The following is an 18178-nucleotide window of genomic DNA, read 5'->3' on the forward strand; positions in this document are numbered from 1 at the left end:
CTGGCTGTGTGGCTTGCCCAATTACATCCCCTCTCTGGGCCTGTCTACACCTGTAAAGTGGGCAAGTTGGACCCAGTGATCATTAAAGTCTTTTTAGTTCTAAAAATCTGTGAAGCTGGTCAGGTTCTGGGAAGGACAGTGGAGGGTTCCCTTCTTGTCACAGGCAGAGATGATGTGCTGAGCCTTGGGAACCGGTTCACCTGCAAGAAAGACATGCCCTCCTCCGCACACAGGTGGTCAGAATGTGCCCAGCCAAGTCAGCACATGCTGCCTATCCTGCTGGCTAGGGAGAGGAGCAGGGTCCATTTTGGATTTGAGTATCCTATGGCCAAGCCATAGCACTCCCAGGCCCCTGGACTCCTTTCTCAGTCTCCAGTCCCCTGCCAGCGTTTCCTGGGGTCATTTCCAACCAAAGGGCTTGCATATCACTGACAAGGGACATGGTACCCCCAGACCTGACACCCGAGAGGGACACAGCTCACTTAGGCAGTTGGACACCCCATACTTGGAAATGTTCCCAGACCTCTGGAACTGCCCGGGGACTCCTGACGAGGAGCGCTGGGGCCGGGGCAGCTGAGGCGTCTGAAGATCTGCGAGCAGAGGCCCCCAGCGGTCAGCCTGCTCTTGAGTGGCTCTGGAAAACATGCTACTCGCAGATAAGGACAATAGAGAAGGGACAAATGATGACGTCGATGGACAGGCTAAAAGGTGGATCGGGGTCTTCTATCACTACTTTTGTTCTTGCAGATTTTCTTGTGTGTGTTTGAAGTGTTTTCCAAAGAAAATGTTGAAAAGCCCACTGTGGGGGCCTAGCAGTCGTCCAGCAGTGACGCCTGTCATCCCCAGGTCCAGGAAGAAGAGGGCGAGGGTTCAGGAGGCGGCTCCAGGGGCCTGTGTGGTGGGCAGCCACTGCCAGCGGTCAGGCGACTGGGGGTGTGGCAGCAGGTGGGCAGGCAGGGCCTGGTGGGCGGATGCAGGGAGGGACATCAGTGGACACATTCGGCTTGAGACACTCGCCGCTTTGCCAAGGAGCCACTTCGCGGCCTGGGACGTGTCCACAGCTGGCTCCTTCTCAGCGCTCTCCTGTTCGCAGCTGCCCCTCTTCCCAGAATCACAGTCACCCCCAGCTGATGAGGACCCATGGCCTCTCTTGCATGGTCCCTGTGGAATAAGTGAGGAAAGGAAGGGCCAGAGAAGTGGACCCCCAGGTCTGGTGTTGCACAATGTGCTGGACAATGCTGTTTACTCTGCTCAGGACAGAGTGGCCTGGTAGCCTGGGAGCTGCAGCAGGATGCCCTCAAAAGGGTGCTCTGCTGGGAATCAGGATGGTGGAGCTGACTGGATGAGTCGGCTGTGTGGCCCTGGGCAGGTGGCTTTCCCTCTCTGAACCTTCCTCTCTCCATCTTAAAATGAGGGAGTTGATTTACTCTAGAGTTCTCCCTTCTTTTTGAGGGATTGTGATTCCTTTGAGTAACCGGTGAACTCTGTGGCCACTCTGCACCTCAACCTGCACATCATCCCAAGAGGTCCACCCCTCTGGGCCCCTGTGGACACTCCCTGTTTAGACTAACTTAGTCTGATGGAACTCCCATAGTCTTAAGTCCTGGGAGCCATCAACATAGAGTCAGTGGGTTCCCGGGACACTCCCTGGTCCAGCCCCACTAGAATCCCTTCAAACCATTCAAGATCTCACTCATCCTCCCAACGTGCTGCTGGGGCTCATCTCCACTCAGCTAGAGGGACGCTGAACCAAACGGCAGCCATCGCCAGGAACATGACCCTGGACAGATACCACCTGGAAAATGGCTCCAAGTGGAGGTCGTTTCTCCTTGCCTTCAGCAGGACAACGTCCACCTGTGGCTACAGTCACACCCCTTGGCCCCAGAGAGCAGGAGCCCTCTGGAAGCCACGGGCTCTCTCAGCCAATGGGGGTGGAGACGCTGCCTACAGGAGCTGGACACTCCCGATGGGCAGGAGAGGCTGCTCAGCAAGGACAGGCCAAGGCGATCCAGACCGTCTCCTGGGACACTACCAGCAGGAAAAATAGAGCTTTAATGAGGCCCCACATGCAAGCCACTGATCGCAATCTACCATCTCAAATTCAGTAGAGGACTTCCCCAGGCCCGTGTGGGTCACATGGAACCTCACGGCGTGGGCGGTGGCTCATCTGATCTTGGTCTTCAGCTTTTCCTGTAGCCTTGGCACACTCTGTGGAGGGGCCTGGTGGGTGGGACAAAGGACAGTGGAGACTCTAGGTGGGAGCCAGTCACAGGGGTGGGCAGAGCTGCAGGTAGGAGTCCCCGCAGCAGACACACGGCACAGACATGTCCTCCGTCAGGAGGGGGGGCAGATGTGGGGGCTTTCAAGGACCCCAGGTCTTCTAGTGTCTACTGAGGATCCTGCTCTGGTCCCAGGGCTGAGCCTCCCCTCAGCTCCAGGGCCTGTGGGCAGGCACTGCCTGGCGGGAGAAGGTGTCTAGAGATTTTTGCACTATTCTAAACATCACCGGTTGCCAGGGTGGTGCCCTGGCTGGCAGAGCTCTGCCCGCTTGGCTGATCTTCTCTGCCACGAGGCCCTGAAGGGAGTCTGTGGCGCTCCAGTCAGAACACCCAGGTCAGGATCTAGCCTGACCTGCCGTTGACGGCAAGAGACAGAGGGCTGCCCAAAGTCACGGAGGGAGTGAGAAGTCCAGGCCTCAGGGGCACCGAGTTGTCCAGCCCCCGGAAGAGAGTAAGTGGGAGCCTTTGTCTTTTTAGAATTTTGCCCAAGAGTGGTCACAAAAAAGTTTAGCCTGGGACAAAAGACTCATGTCTGTTGTTCAGGGGTCCCCAGAACCTGACCCAATGCCTGTGAGACTTGGCCAGCCGTTTCCCAGAGCAGAGCAGCCCGTGAGATGTAGGAATCGGAGAGACTTTCCTTGTGCCGTGGCCACCGTGTCACCTTGCAACGAGCTTACTTGGAGAAATGTCAGCTTGGTGACCGGCTGACTGCTGAGGTGTAAAGGGATGGGGACATGTGCCTGCACCGCTGGGAGGACATCTGAGGAGTCGAAGGAATCCAGGGCTCCTTGCAAGGCCAAAGCTCACTTCAGGCTCGATGCTGATGCTCCGGGCCAGGGCCGTCGGCTGTGTGTCATGGTAGGGCAACCTGGGCCTGGCACAGAGAGGCCTAAACACCAGTGGAAGGAGTGAACAGCAAGGGACCTATCATCAGCGATGAGGTGCCGACCACCCTCTGTGAGGCCATGCTGTACCCGCAGGTCCCGATCCCCGGCCCAGACTCATCTGTGTCCCATGCCCTTTCCCAGTGGATGTTCAGCCAACAGAGACCAACAGTGCAGGGCCCTGTCACTCCTGGGGAGTGCCACTGGGACATCTTCTAGGTGTGCTCCGCTGAGAGACAAAAGACGAGAGAGACTCCAGATGTGACTCAGCCTTGTATGGTGAGTTCCACGGAGGAGGTCCCCTGCAGGTCCTGCTTCTCTGCTCAATCACCCCCATTCAGTCTGGTCTCACATCCTCTCAACCATTGTCATCGTCCTCACCCACCGTCTGTCCACACCACCTCTACAAAGCTCCGTGGGTCTGCATCCTCTCATCTCAACCCACTTTTCCCCCAAATGCCCCTAAGCATTCAGCCCATCTGGACCTCTGGGCTTCTGGGCCTTTAGGCGTCCACTGCTCAAGAGGTCCTTGTCTTCTCTGCTGATCTCAGGACCCCTTGCCTCATCCCCAGCACTGTGACCCTCAGCCTGGCTTCTCTCCTGGGTGCCAAGGGTTAATCTGCCCATAAACCAACAGATGAATACGCACATCTAGATATAAACAGAATGTCGGTCCCGTGGCCCGGTCCAGGAGCCAGCTGGGGTAGACCCTGCCTGCTCTTCCCCGCATGGCAGCTGCTCTGGTCCGTGTGTCTTGGCTGAGCTTGGAGAGCTGAGGTCCCTGCAGGGCTGGAGGAACCAGCAGCAGACAACCCAGAGCCCTGGGAGAGTCAGCCTCTGTCAAGGCCAAGGGCTGGGTGGCTGCAGAGTGTCCCACCAAGAGCCTGGCCAGCCAAGGAGGGCTTTCTGTGCCCTGCTGGCAAGTGCTGCTGCGCCCAGGTCCCAGGTTGGCCAGAGGATGGCAGGCTGGAGGCCATGCACCCCACACCAGCCAGTTCTGCCTTCCTGGCACAGAGCTTCCAGAGCAGGGGGCTAGCAGCTGCCCCCTCGGGAAATCCGCTGGTGGAGGTTAGGTTGAGAGCACGTGGAGCTGGGCGGGGGGTCTAGCAGAAGGGTTTCCCCGTGGTGATGCGGCCCAAGAAAGCAGGTCCTAGGGAAGAGTGGGATTCTGTAGGTTGGCCATTTAACCCATTCTGTGGGCATCAGGTCCCAGAGTGGGATGCTCCAGACTTCAGGGGAGAAGAGAGAAGGCAAGGAGATGGCCCAGCTCAGGAGGATGGGCTGTGCTCAGCAGATGGGCAGGAGGGGAGGAGGCAGGTGGCTGGGGAAGGCTGGCCTGGATCTGGAGGCCGTGACCGCCAAAGATCCCAGCGACAGACATCTTTGGCCCGGCAGCCTCCTTGCTTTGGGAGGCTCTCTGGAGCTCTGGAGACCTGCGGCCAGTTGGTCTACCCCAGGGTTCCGGAGCTTGGTTCAGCGAGAGGGATGGGCTGGAGCTACAGGGTGCATTCGGGAGGGATTCTGAGCTACACTTGGGGGATGGGCAAGGCGGGGCCCTCCAGCATCAGGTCGTCCACGTCCACGTCGGTGAGGAGCTCATGTTCGCTGGCAGAGTTGGTGTGTTGGAGGCGGCGGAGGCGGGCCTGCAGCCGCTCCTGCTCCTTCTTGAGCTCCAGGTAGGAGTGGGAGAAGGTGTGGAAGATGGACGTGGCCGGGAAGGCCATGATGAGGATCCCGCTCAGGATGCTGCTGAGGGCCACCATCTGGCCTGGCACGCTGCGGGGCACCATGTCCCCGTAGCCCACCGTTGTCATGGAGATGATGGCCCACCAATAGGAAGCGGGAATGCTGGTGAACTCCAGGACCCGGCCGGACTCATTCTCCGCCAAGTAGACCAGAGGGGAGAAGAGGGTGACCGCCACGGTCAGGAAGAGGAGCAGCAGCCCGAACTCCCGCGCACAGCGCCGCACGGTGAGGCCCAGCGTCTGCAGCCCCAGCGAGTGGCGCGCCAGGCGCATCACGTAGAGGATGCGCAGCGCCCGCAGCACGCGCAGCACCAGCCCCACCTTCTCCAGGTAGGAGCTGCTGCTCGGCGGCCTCTCGCCGTCCTCCGGGGGCTCCTCGGACACCGCCAGCGACACGTAGTACGGGGAGATGGCTAGGATGTCGATGATGTTCAGCGGCCCCTGGAAGAACTGGCACTTGTTCCGGGCCTGGACGAACCGCAGGCAGAACTCCAGGGAGAACCAGGCCACGCAGATGGTCTCCACCACGAAGATGTAGTAGCATTTGTGAGAACATTCGCCCTGGGGGGGAGAGCAACGAGAGGCAGGTGGGGAGAACCCCAAGGCCCGGGAAGTGGGGAGACGGCTTCTCCTAAGAAGCCTTCCTGGATGGGCCAGCCGGCCAAGCTGTCCACCCAGCCTCCTCTTTTGCAGTTTCAGGTTGTGGCTGGTTCCAAGGCTGCTCGGCTGGATCTGACGCCACCCTCTCCAGCCTCCCTTGCAGCCAGCTGACCGACTCACCTAGGGAGAACCACCTCTGGGCCCAGGGGTTGGGGTGAGCGGCTGCACACTCCCTGTTCCCTGCACCAGGACGCTCAGGTGGGCCTGCAATGCAGCTCAGAATGGCAGGTTGGAGCAGCGCTCTGGGGAGGATAGACTCCAGGTGGAAAAATCTGGTCTCAGAATAGGAGCCGCCCACTCACCCAGGTCTCAGTGGGGACTGTCATGCAAGAGAGATATCGACTGCTACTTCGTTTCAAGCCTGACTCCTAGGGCTTCCATGTTACGGAGGCCAACCTTCACCTTCGCTGATGTCAGCGCATTCTGGGTGCCACACTGCTCTGGTGCTGGCCCTTGGCAATGCTGTGAGTGAGTGGTGTGACCTCATTTCACGGCTCAGGAAATGGCTCCTAGTAGTGCGACGACTTGCCTGAGCTCACAGACCTAGTAGATGGTGGTTATGGTGGCTGAGACCTGACCCCAACCCAGGTCTCAGCCACCATAAGCTGTTTCTGTAACTTCATCTACTGTCCCTCGTTCTTTGAGCCCACAAAAATGAATTGAGGGTCCCCTGTGTGCCAGGCGTGTGTTAGCTCTTGGGGTGAAGGCAGCGAGGGCAGCAGACCTAGCTCTGGGGGCTAGAGGGACGCAGAGCTGCAGTCCAGCCCCTGTGACACGTGGTGGCAACCTTCACCCAGCCATTGTCTTCCTTGCTGGGTCCAGCCAGGTGGGGCCATTCTGTGGCCACCCTGTGGCCACCTGTGTTGCTCAGCTCCCTGCCCCTGGCTCCTAACATCTAACATGGCCCCACTAGCCTGTTATTATTCAGAGTGTGGTCCTCCGACCAAGGCATCGACCCCCGCTCCCTGCGTCTGCATTTTAACAGACTCCACAGTGATTTGGTGCACACGAGGTTTGAGAAGCCCTGCTCAAACGTGCCTCAACCTTGGCTGTGCCTTAGAATCACCTGGGAGGCTTGGAAACACCCTGATGTCCAGGCCAGATGCCCAGAGATTCTAATTTAGTTGAGCTGGGTTTTCACTTGAGTGGTAGAATTTTCCAGAAGCCCCATAGATGATTCTAATGTGCAGCCAGGGTTAAGAACCTGACTATTAATATCACACACAGAAGCACACACCTGATGGATGAGTGGATGGATGGCCAAAGCCCACTGCCCTTATGAAAAGCAGGATGTTGACAGCTTCAGTTTTTTAGATTAAAACGCTCTGAAGTGGAAAAAGAAATTATTTCCAGGGCTTGGGCCCAGAGGAATCCTAAAACGCAATGTTCTCTATGTCTGACTGCGGGAGAAAAAGAAAGGGGCGGGTCCATCCCAGGTCTCACTGGCCTGTCCAGGGCCGGCCTCTGTTCTCCTTGACCTCCGTCTGGTCTGTGTAGGGTGGGAGGCAGAGGGAGGGCTCTTGAGAGATGGAGCCCAGAGCCTGTGAGGCCCAGGTTCAAATCCCAGCTGCCCACTTACTCAGGGGAGTCATTTGTCCCCTGTGGGCTTCAAGTTGTCTGTGCCCTGAAGGTCAGTGGGCACATGCATCCCATGCATATGAAGTGTTGACAGCACGCTGTGACTACTGGGCATGTGACCGACATGTCACTCACAGACAATAGCCTCCTGGCTCAAATAGAGGGCATCCGTGTCCTCCTCCGCCTGCTGAAGACGTTCTCTACCCTCTGAGATGGCTCCAGGATCTGAGGTCTGCTCCGGATCCTGGAAAGCTCAAGAGTTTGGGATCCTGAATCTCCAGTCCTGCTGTGTGACCTTGAAATAGTCCTTACTCTCTCTGTGCTTCAGTCTCCAATGGAGAGTTTGGGACACAATTGGAATTTTTCAAAGCTGAGACAGAACCCCGTGCATCAGAAGATCCCAGGGGAGTCTTTCAAGTGCAGGTTCTTGGGCCCCCACAAAACTGCCACCTGGGTGGGGCCCAGGAGTGTGCAGGTTGGCAAGGGCCCTAGATGTGGGAGCACCGGAGAGCTAGACTCTGGGCCAGATCCCCCGACAAGGCCTCTTGTTTACTGACACCCTGGGTTGTTCCCCTTGGCTCTAGAGGCCTGTGGTGTGGGAAGACTTTTCAAAACCAACACAGGGCCCCTGAGGTGATCCTGAAGGGCTGAGAAGGCCTGTAGGTCCCCTGCCCCGCGGCCGGTGCTGGCGTCTGGCTGTTCACGCCGGGCACACCCTGTCCTCCCACAGCCTGGCCTGGGGTCCCTCCCTGCACTGCAGCAGGACTCCACCTGACCCTCCGCAGCCGCCCAGGGGATGTGCAGCTGGCAGCAGGCGGTGGGATTTACGGCTCCAGGGAGGGTGACCCTGCCCAGGCCACATTGGAAGGAAACAAGGAAAGGGAAGGACGGAAAGAAAAGAGGGTTCCGGTTCCTGTCTCTCTGGGGAAGTTGCTGGTGGTATTTGGCGGGGAAGGGAACGGCTCCAACTAGTCCCTAGTCTGCCCACATCTTTCTGGGTTTGAGCACAGAAAATTCTGGTCCTAGAAAGCCCCTCAATCCTAGGCAGGCAGGGAGTCACTCTGTTCCTGGGCTGGCTCCCTGTGGGAGTGAGAAGGGCTGATTCCTTCATTCAGGGAGAGGCAGAGAGGCAGCCCCAGGAGGCCAGAGTGGGACCAGGGACCACAGGTCCGAAGTGGAACCAAACAAGCCCAATGTAGCATTTCCACCTACGGCATGTTCTAGAAGGGGTGGAGCTCACCCATTTTGATGGCGGGTGCCCTGGGCTGACCGGGAAGGGCCATGGGGGGAGTTTCGGGGGGTGGGGAGATGTTCAATGTTATATTAACAGGGGTGAAGGCTGCACTGCGTATCCGTGTGTTAAATGCAGCTATGGCTGGTGCGTTTCAGTGCACATCATGGTACCTGCAAAATGGTAAGGTAAAAATGATGAATGACAAGGAGGAGCGATTGCGGTAGAGAGAGGGAAGGAGAACGGCAGGACCTGGTGATTGAGCTGAGTCTTGGGTACTGGGGTCCACTGTACTATTCCATGACTTTGTAGATGTCTGAAATTTTCCATAATGAAAAGTTCAAATGCAAGAAATTAAAAAGAAAATTCAAAGCCAGGAGGAGATACCACTTCCCACCCACGAGGCTGGCTGGAATCAAGAAGACAGCCCCGGGAAGAGTGGGTGAGATGGTGGAGAAGTGGGACCCTCCTTGGCTGCTGGCGGGATGCTAAATGGTGCCTCTGCTGTGGAGAACAGTCTAGAGCTTCCAAGGGACCGAGCAGAGACAAAGACACACACGTCCACCCACAGAGGACAAAGGTCCACACAAAGGTCCCCAGCAATGTTACTCATCTCGGTGCAAATTGGAAACAACTGTGATGCCCATCAGCCACCAACGGGGAGCTCCAGTGTGGCACTCATGCCGCACTCATCAGCCATAGAGGGGAACGAGGTACGGTCTGCGCCAAGGTGAGATGCACCCTGAGAAAGGGCCCCAGAGAAAGAAGCCAGACCCACGTGCTCGGCTCCATGCGTGTGAAAGGTCCAGGAAGGGCAGATCCGCAGAGGTGGAAAGGGGCCAGTGCTGGCCAGGGACAAGGGGTGGGCAGGGTGGGAGGAACTGCTGTGGGGTATCCTCTGGGGTGATGGAAATGTTCTGGAGTAAGACAGGGCGATGGTTGCCAGCTCTGAGTGCCCTAACGCTGTTGAACTGTGCACCTTGAAGGCAGAAGGTTCTGGAAGTGTCATATTTAGTAAGAAGGGATCCCATGTCCTATCTTGAGCTGGCCGAGTCGGGCCTGGTAGGCAGTGAGTGGGCCTGCAGTCTCACTGGGCCCTGTCCAGCTGCACCAGAGCAGAGCTGCTGTGCCAGCTGCTGCCCAGGCCTAGGCGGGCACGGGGCTTCCTGAGGGCCAAGTCTCTGCCGGGGTCTGTGGATGGGCAGCTGGGCAGACGCTGCAGGGCGGGGGTCAGTTCTGGAAGGTCCCCTGTGGGGGGCTCAGGGCCGACAGTCTGGACCTCGGAGCCTTCCTCTCTCCCTTGGTCTCTATGCACCTCCTGCAGCTGCCTGTTCTGCAGGTGGCCGGAGTCGCCACTCTCTTGTACCCTGAGTGAGTTCCCTGCGGGTCCTGCTCTCTGGTGCCCTTGGGCTGCCCTCCCTGGGCTCCTTCCCACAGGCAGAGTCCAACATGGCGGCTCTGGCTCGGCCTGAGTCCGGGCTGGTCCTCCTGGCCTCTCCTGGGCTGGACATGCTGACTCAGTCTTCCCCAGCTTCTCCCTCCCTGTTCTCTCTCGGACCAGACGCCACCTGGGCCATCTCTCCCTCCACTGGGCCTCTTCATGTGGCCCTGTCCCCAGGTCTCCTCTTCCTCTGCTCCCTCCTCGGTCTGCCCACCTCCCCACCCTGGGACGCAGGGCTCTGAGGCGTGGCAACCCAGTGGACACGACTGGATGTGATCTGGGCCTGGGCTCTTGGCCCTGGGGGAGCCAAGGCTCCGAGGTCAGGATGCTCTGTTCCTGCTCAGGACTGGCCTCAGTCCAGCCTGCCTTCCTCCTCCTGCTTCCACGTCCTGCTGCCCTGGCCCGTCCCTGAGGCCATCCTCCCCGGCCTCCCACCCTCCGGGGGCCGGCTAGATGCGGACTTCTCTTCCGCAGAGTGAGCGTCACTGGAGAGCTCCGGCCACCGAACCTCACGGCCAAGAACAGGGTTAGGGTAAGGATCAAACAGGAGTCAGGGAGACCTGCACAGTGCTCGCACCCAGCAGGGGTCTAATAAGTGCAGCCGGCCCTCCTTACCCACGGCTCTGTGTCTGTGGATCCAACTAAATTCAGATGGAAAATATTTTTGAAAAAGTGTCGTCTGAACTGAACGTGTCCAGACTTTCCCTTGCCGTCATCCCCCAGAGGAGATGGCGCAGCAGGAGTCGACAGGGTTTATGGCGTGAGCCAGCTGCGGGGGTGGGGGGTGGGGGGGTGTGAATCCACCGAAGGGTGTGTGCAGGTCACGTGCGAACACTGTGCCATGTCACACGAGAGACTGGGACATCCCTGGATCTCGGAATCTGAGGTTGGTGGGGCGTCCTGAACACCGTTCCCAGGGATCCCAAGGGCTGGCTGTAACTCAGCTCCCAATCTCTTGGAGGTTCTTCCTGAGCAGAGGGTGGGAGACCACCTCCCATGGCCTCCAAGATGGTGCCCTTGGCGATCACTAAAGGAGAGATCTTCGGGACACCAAGCCCAGGCAGAGGCAGGGCCTCTGGGGAGGACTGTGGACGAGGCTGGGTGGATGAGCTTTGTGCTGGGCTTTGGGGGGCTGGGAGTGAGACCCATGGAGAGGAGGTGGGTGTGCCGGGTGCCAAGGCAGAGGACCGACGGGTAGCACTAGGGAAGGAGGGCCCGGCCCAGGGGTCAGGAGTAGATCCTTTGGGCTGAGATCCAGGAAGGTGCAAGGGGGGCGCGAAGGATAAAACCAGAGGAGCAGTGGCCAAGCGTCACGGAGGAGGAGAAGGTGCAGAGCAGGGTGGCCGGATGGGAAGCCTGACTCATGAGGTGGAGGGGAGGGAGGTGGTGCAGAGGCAGGTGCAGATTGCACCCGGGTGAGCTGCGTCTGCCTGACCCAGCAGTGGCCCCCGGTCTCCGTGCCCTCCTCCCCCAGCCCCACCTTAGCCAGGTGCCCACACTTCCACAGGTCAGGCAAGGCCCAGGGCCCACCCCTGCCCCACCCCACGGGGCCTGGTGGGCTCTTGACAAGCATCAGAGTACGTGGGGCAAGCCCAGAACCGGCGGTGCCCAGCTGCAGCTGCTTGGCCCCTGGCCCAGGCTTGGTTCTTGCTCTCTGCGCTGCCCCCTCCCCGCCCCCCGACACCCCCATTGTAACTTGCAGTCTCAGGCCCAGACCTGGCCCTGGTGGCAAAGTTCATTCCCAGGGACCTCTCTGACACAATTTAGGACAAGAACACGGAAAGCTGCATCCTTGGGGGACCCCCCCCCCAGTGGAGCTCTGCGGGTCACGTCGCGGGTGAGTCCCTGCAGCGGCATGGTTCCTCTGAGTGGGTACCCCAGGGCCAGTCCACAGGGGCAGCGGCCAGCGTCTGAATAGGGGCTCTCGGCCTCATGTCCCCTGGGGGCAGATAGGAAATACAAGCACGTGGGCGTCCAGAACGGCCGGCAGCCGTTTATGTAAATGTGAGGACGCAGAATTGAAGAACAAAGACCGTCCTCAGCCTCTCCAGCTCTCTGAGTTATCGTCCCCAAAGGAAAACAGAGCCTCTGCTGCGCCTCTCGGGTGTCTCTGGGCAGCTCACACAGGGTGGCTCTATCAGGGAGAACCTAAGGATGCAGCCGGGGACATGCTGCATCCCTCCGACCCAGGAGACCAGGCTGGACCCCAGGCGCTGGCCCAGGGCTGCCCTGCTCTCTAAGCCCCGTCCCACCTCATCTGGGTCACGTTAGGCTGGGCCCGGGTTTGCCCCCTTTGCCTTTTCTAAGCTTTGGGCTAGGGAGGCCCTGGCCTCCTAGCCTCTCTCCCTGGTCCTCCAGCCTCTCTCTGCGAATCCCCACGAGGAGCGCGCTGTGGAAACCCGGGCTCCTTCTGCGGAGGCTGGGGCGGGGCACCCTGGAGGACCGGGGTCAGCGGATGCCCACTCTGCCTGGTCTTCTTCCTGCAGAGCACAGGGACCCGTCCCTGGAGCACGGGCTTCTACCCTGCGGGCTTCTGTGCTAACGAATGACAAATGCTCGTCCTCTGGGGGCGGGGGGGGGGGCGCAGGGGGACAAGCTGCTTCTGAGTAGTTCAGTCGTCTTTATTAGGACAAGATGTTTACAGGTTGGACAAGACATACTTCGTTCCACAAATATTTATCGACAGCCTACTGTGTGGGAGACACGGCTGGTCCTCCATGGGCCTCTTGGGTCTGGAAGGGTCTCTGATCCTATGTCTTGCCCCGGGGTGTGTCTGTAACGGAGGGACACTTAGGGGGACTGACAGCTGTTAGGAGCCCTCTGTGGCACAGGCTCCTTTCGGGACGTGTGTGTTTTATCAACTGCCTATTATAAACGCAGGCCCCACACACCAGGACGAGGGGAGCCCGAGGAGCACGGAGCAGGGAGGAGTGGTGCTCTAAGTTCAGCATCGATGCAGCTCTAACTGGAAGCTCTCCCAGAAAAAAGCTAGTTATTTCCCTTCTCAGGCCATTTGGTGCCCTGGGGGCCTGGGTCTCCCCGACGTAGGGGCGGGCAGGCAGCAGGTTTGCTCGGCCTCCTGGGGCAGCATCACTTACAAGCCATCTCGCCTCTGAGTTCCCATCCTGCGAGGCCATCGGGGAGGGGGACTCGGGTCAGGTGGCAAGGGGAGCACGGGGGCTGGGGATCCCTGCCGTCGCGGTGTCTCTACTACGTAACTGGAAGGGACCAGACGGTCTGTGCCTCCGATTCTGCATCTGAAAATGGAGCCGGGATGCCCAGGAGAAGGTGCCTCAAGACTGTGGGGCCTGGGCCCGGCCGGGGCTCAGCACAAAGCGGCTGCCCAAGGAACCCGCGCTCAGCCCGTGGCCTGTGTGGGCCTTCACGGCGGTGCTGCCTGTCCTACTCAGAGAGGTGAAGGGACTTGCCTGCCTCACAGAGCTGGTAGGTGAGGCTGGCCTCCCTGGCCCACTGAGACCAGGAGTGACTGTCAGCACCCGGGTCGGGCCAGGTGACGACCCTCAAGAGCCCTCTGTGGGCCTCTTCCTCCAGGAATGGCTAAAAATGACCTCTTCCCGCTGCCCTGGCCTAAAAATGACAGCAGCCACGCTGGGCAGCACTCTCATTTCCTGTACCTTAAAGAAATGACGACGCGGTCATGGCCCTGGGCGCCTGGGCGCGGCCATCTGGGCCCGTGGGGGCCACTCACCTTGTCCTCCTCGGCCCTGAGGTCGGGCATGGTGCTGACGCACAGGCTGACGGCGGTGGTGGCCACGAAGAGGACGGAGAGGCAGGCGAAGACCTTGCCGGGCAGCCCGGAGCGCGGGTTCTCCACCATGTCGCCCAGCTGCCTCATGCACAGCCCCCAGCGCGAGCTGCGCCCCGCGGGGTGGCCGGCCTCGCGCTGCCGCTGCAGGGCCTCCTCGCGGCGCAGCTCGGCCGCCTCCTCCAGCCTCCTGAGCAGCCTGCGCAGGCAGCAGCGCTCCAGGCTGCCCTCCGCGATGCCCCAGTAGGCCAGCTCCTCCCGGAAGGACAGCGCGCACGTGTCCTGCAGGAGCACCAGCTTCCCTGCCGCCAGGAAGCTGGCGATCACCGCGAAGGCGCTGGGGCTCCTGTCGAAGAAGAACTCCTGGGTGTCCTCGTCGAAGTCGTCGCAGAGCTGCCCGGCCTCCTCGCGGCTGCGGCAGAGCCGGAGCTGGCCCAGGCGGCTCAGCGGGAACGCGTCCAGCGTGCTCCAGGGCAGCAGGAACCGGCGGCCCCCGACGTTGACCAGGACTTCCTTCTTGAGGTCCGCCTCCGGGGGCGCCTCCAGAGCGCCCAGCCTCCGGGCCCTGCGGTAGTACAGGCCCTTGGCCGGCCGAGTCTCCAGGGGGCCGGGCAGGAGCTGGCTCAGGGGGCTGTAGGAGCCACAGTGAGGGTGACCGAGGCCCAGGACCCCATCTCCCGAAGGCACGGGCATGGCCGGAGATGTCCCTGCTGGGGAGCACCTGTCTGACACCAGAGAAAGGGCAGGAGGCAGGGAGGTGAGGCTGGGGGAGGCCCACTCCCAGGCCACCCGCTCCCTGGCTTTCCTACGGCTCCTCCTGCACCCTCCTTCCCGACCCTCGTCTCCCAGAACAGCCACTGGGGTCATGGGGACGCGAGGGACTGGTCCTGAGCTAGACAAGGTGGCCATCTGGGCTGTGTGGCCTGGGCATGTGGCTGTGCCTCTCTGCTCTCAACATCCTTCATTCAAATGCAGGGACTCTCACAAACCCGCAGGGCGCGGCTGGTAAAGTGAGGCGGTCAGGGCCCCCGCGAGGCTCCCGACCCTCAGGGACTGGCCACAGCCTCTCCAGGCCCCCTGCTTGGTCTGTGAGGCTGGGGCGGCGTGAGGGCCCATGTCACGGGGCACAGGGAGGCTGCGGGTGGGGTGCACTGGGAACACTCCAGATGCTCCCCAGTTAGGTGGCCCCACGGCCCCCCAGGCAGACGGGATTCCCCCTCCCTATAGGAGGAAGAGGCTCAGCAAGGAGAAGCACCCTGCTGCCGAGAGGCTGCTCAGGGAGGCTGGCTACTGAGGGTCAAGGACATGGGCCTCTGCTTCCAGAGTCCTGCTCTCAGGAGTTCTGTATGACTGCCCTGTCCCTCTCCTTGGCTTCCTCATTTGGAGGACCTGCCTGGGAGGGTGGAGGGCACTTCAGGCTCTTCAGTGGGGGCGCTCCTCCATGCTGTCATTGTGCCATTGTGCTCTTGCCTCAGCCACCCTTGCTGTGTGACCTTGAGCAAGTTACTCCCCTTCTCTGGGCATTTTTTTTTTTTTTAATCTGCAAAATGAAGGGACCTCTAAGGCTCTCTCCATTTTACACCTATTTGGACAGCTTGACTTAGACAAGCATTTAGATCTAGCCCGTTCACACATCTAAAAAAATCGCCTCCACAACATTTCTCATCCTCAGTATTCTGCAACCATTTCTTGTCGTGTTCCTTCCAGCCGGAGCTGTCTCCAGAGCATCTACAGCCTTACATTTCCAGACACACTGCAGCCAGGGGGACACTCAGCAGCTGATGGAAATAAAAGTTCCTCTCAGTTCAGAGCAGGCTGGACTCTGGTGGATGGTGCAGAGTGACTCACGCCGGTGTCGTCCACACTGGCTGGCCCCGCGGCAGCCTGCTCTGCTGCATGTGTCACTTTGCTCACAGCGTAGGACCAGGGGAAGGAGCACAGCCTGCAGAGGGGACAGTGCTTGAAATCGGGGAGCGCTTACCCAGCTTGCTCATTTCCCAGGTGCAGAAGCCAAGGCCCAGAGAGCTGCGGTGACTTGTCCAAGGTCACACAGCATATCCAAATCCAACCCGGACTCGGTTTCCCAGCCTGGGGCTCTGCCTTCTCTGCACTCACAACACACCCAACTGGGCAGTCTACTGCCCCCAAACAGCTGGCAAGCAAAGCTTCTTCTAGAGGCATCGTCTCAAAACAGGCTTGGCCAGGGGTGCTCCACAGTATCTCCGTCCTGCGCCCCACCCCCGCCCAGCACCAACTTCTTCCCCTGAAGTTCAGCTCACCCTCTTGTCTCACGGAGCTCATTTGCAGCGGATTCTCTGCCAGGCAAGGAGAGCCCACAGCCCAGTGGCCAGGAGAGGGGCAGGTTTGTGGTGAGGACGAAGGGAGAAGAAAATTCCAACCCCAGCAGTTCCCGGCAGAGTTAGTCTCTCCCCTCTCCACCCCAGGAGCCTGAAGTTCATTCATGTGCTCTCTCCCCTGCAGCTGCAGAAGAGCCCCGGGGGGGACATTAGAAGGACCCTGAGGCCCCCCGTCCTGAGAGGTGAGGGTCTGAGGTCCGCGCTGAGGAGCTGGGCTTGCTGTCCTGCCTCAGCCGCGGACTCTCCAGGTCCACAGGGACGGCCAGCATGGTCCTGCAGGGGGGAGGGAGGGCTTAGGAGTAATCTCTCCATCAGCTGGCAGCGCTGCTGCTGCTCTGCCAACCGCCCGGGAGCTGTCCTCCCTCCTTGCTAGAGCATGGAGCAGGACAGGCTCGGCACCGCGGGGCCAGGGCATCTGCAGCTTCTTGCACCCGGGCGCCCTGGGGGTGCCTGGGGCGTGTGGGTGATGCTCAGGGTGCCCGGAGTTTAGCTGCTGTTAATCAGCCCAGGCCTGGGACAGGGTGGGACAGACAAGCCTAGCCTCGGAGCCCTGGCTGGGGATTTGGAAGGCTGCATTCCAGAATAGGAACAGGAAGAAGTGTGAGCTCGGGGCTGGCACACACTGAGCTCCCCAGCTCCCGTGCAGAAGGCTGGGTGACCTCGGGCAAGTGAGTTAGGGCCCCTGAGCCTCAGTTTTCTCGTTTGTAAGAAATAGAGGAAGGAGAGGGGTTCGGGGCAGATCAGACCTGAGTCACTAGAGTAAGCTCCCCTGTGGGTTAGCCCTGTGTGGGTGAAGAGGAAGATGCACATATCCAGGGCCCGCAGGCTCTACCTCTGCACGGCCTTGCTGTGTGTCCTTGGTGAGTCACTTTACCTCTCTGGACTCTGTTTTCTCACTGGTCAAATGAGGACAGTTGTGCCAGTAAAGGCTGAAATCACAAAACCCCGTCTACTGGAGGTGCTCACATACAGCTGTTCTCTTAATTTGCTTAAGAGGTTTGGAAGCCCAGACTCTTGGCTTCTGAAGATAGGTGAGCTTTGCCCCTCCAGTTCAGCGCTGAGGCCGGCGGCTTGCCCAAAGCCCCCTTGCTGGTTAGAATCTGAGCCAGGTCAGGTTCTTCCTTAAGAGAGACCGGGTTCTGTTGCAAGGGGAACCCAGGCCCAGCCCCTTGGAAGGGGCTGCGGAAATGCTGGCCTCCTTGGACCCCCTGCCCGGCCGGAGGTGAGGGAGTCCAGGCACAGTGAGGAGCCGAGGGCACCGGAGGTCTTCGGTGGTGTCCATGAGCCTCGGGTTCTGCAGGAGGGGTTGGGGCCTGGCCCCGGGCGGCACAGCGGGAGGAACAGAGACGTCTCTGAGCCGGCTTCTCTGCCTAGGCCCCACGGCTCACTCCCCTCTGCTCTGCGTGAGGCTTAGTGTCACCAACCAAGTGCCCCAGCCTGAGGCCCTGGGTTCAGAGCTCCTGCCACAGAGATTGTAGGCATGAGCAGCAGCACACAGGCCCTGCCCTGTCCCCTCTCCCTCATTCCCTCCACCCCGTGCCTGCTCCAATGGCTCTCATAGACCAGACCCCAAAATTCTCTGCCTCCTGATTTCTCCCCAAAGGAGGCCCCTTCGATTGTTCATCCTGACTTAGCCTCTCGGGCCCGAGAGCCCCTCCTCCGTCCCTCGTTCTCTGAATCTGCGGGGCATGAGTTCAAATCAAGAATTTGCCACTCCATGCTGGGTGGCCCTGAGCCAGTGTCTTTACCTCTCTGGACCTCACTCTTCCCACCTGTGCCCTGAAGTCAGGGCGGCTCTCTGTTGACGTGACCTTAGCTGAAGGGCCCGGGCCCTGTGTGGCTGGGACTGTCATCTCACCGGCTCTCTCCCAAGCCCCCAGGATGGTGAGAGAGAAGCCAGGAGGAGACTGCCCTCAGAAAACCCTTGAAGAGGAGAGCGGCCTCCGACCCAGTGCCAGCCCCCCCATCTGTGGAGGAGCTGAGCCCCGAGGAGGGGGACCACTGCCCCCCCCGCAGCCGCCGAGGACTCCCAGCCCAGGGCTCCGTCCCGGCTCCAACCCTGGCCACCCTTCACCTGAGCCTGGGGTCCAGGCCACCCCTCCCCAGTCCCTCTGCAGGGCTCCCTAAGTCCTGGGCAGCTTTCGGCTCAGCTCCCAGGACCCTCCCTCGGGTGGACGCTGGACCTTGGCTCTCCAGGAAGGTATCCAGCCCGTCCCCTCCCCACAGGCGGGAAGTCC

The 18178-nt window shown here is 60.2% G+C and overlaps 1 protein-coding gene across 2 annotated transcripts; it reads right to left on the reverse strand.

The window, feature by feature from the left end:
- Positions 1 to 1935: 1935 nt before the first annotated feature.
- Positions 1936 to 14277, reverse strand: Kcng4 (potassium voltage-gated channel modifier subfamily G member 4). 2 transcript variants are annotated; one of them, XM_077105868.1, is made up of 3 exons: positions 13528 to 14277; positions 4817 to 5469; positions 1936 to 2017 (listed from the first exon to the last, which is right to left on the reverse strand). In XM_077105868.1, the coding sequence occupies exons 1-3, from the start codon at positions 14275 to 14277 to the stop codon at positions 1945 to 1947; spliced, it is 1476 nt and encodes a 491-aa protein (XP_076961983.1). In that variant the 3' UTR covers positions 1936 to 1944. The 2 variants fall into 2 exon arrangements, with proteins under 2 accessions (XP_076961983.1, XP_076695274.2); XM_076839159.2 differs by lacking the exon at positions 1936 to 2017 and having other exon boundaries at positions 4611 to 5469.
- Positions 14278 to 18178: the final 3901 nt, after the last annotated feature.

The sequence above is a fragment of the Callospermophilus lateralis genome, chromosome 18, assembly GCF_048772815.1.
Source record: "Callospermophilus lateralis isolate mCalLat2 chromosome 18, mCalLat2.hap1, whole genome shotgun sequence".
NCBI classification, from domain to species: Eukaryota; Metazoa; Chordata; class Mammalia; order Rodentia; family Sciuridae; genus Callospermophilus; species Callospermophilus lateralis.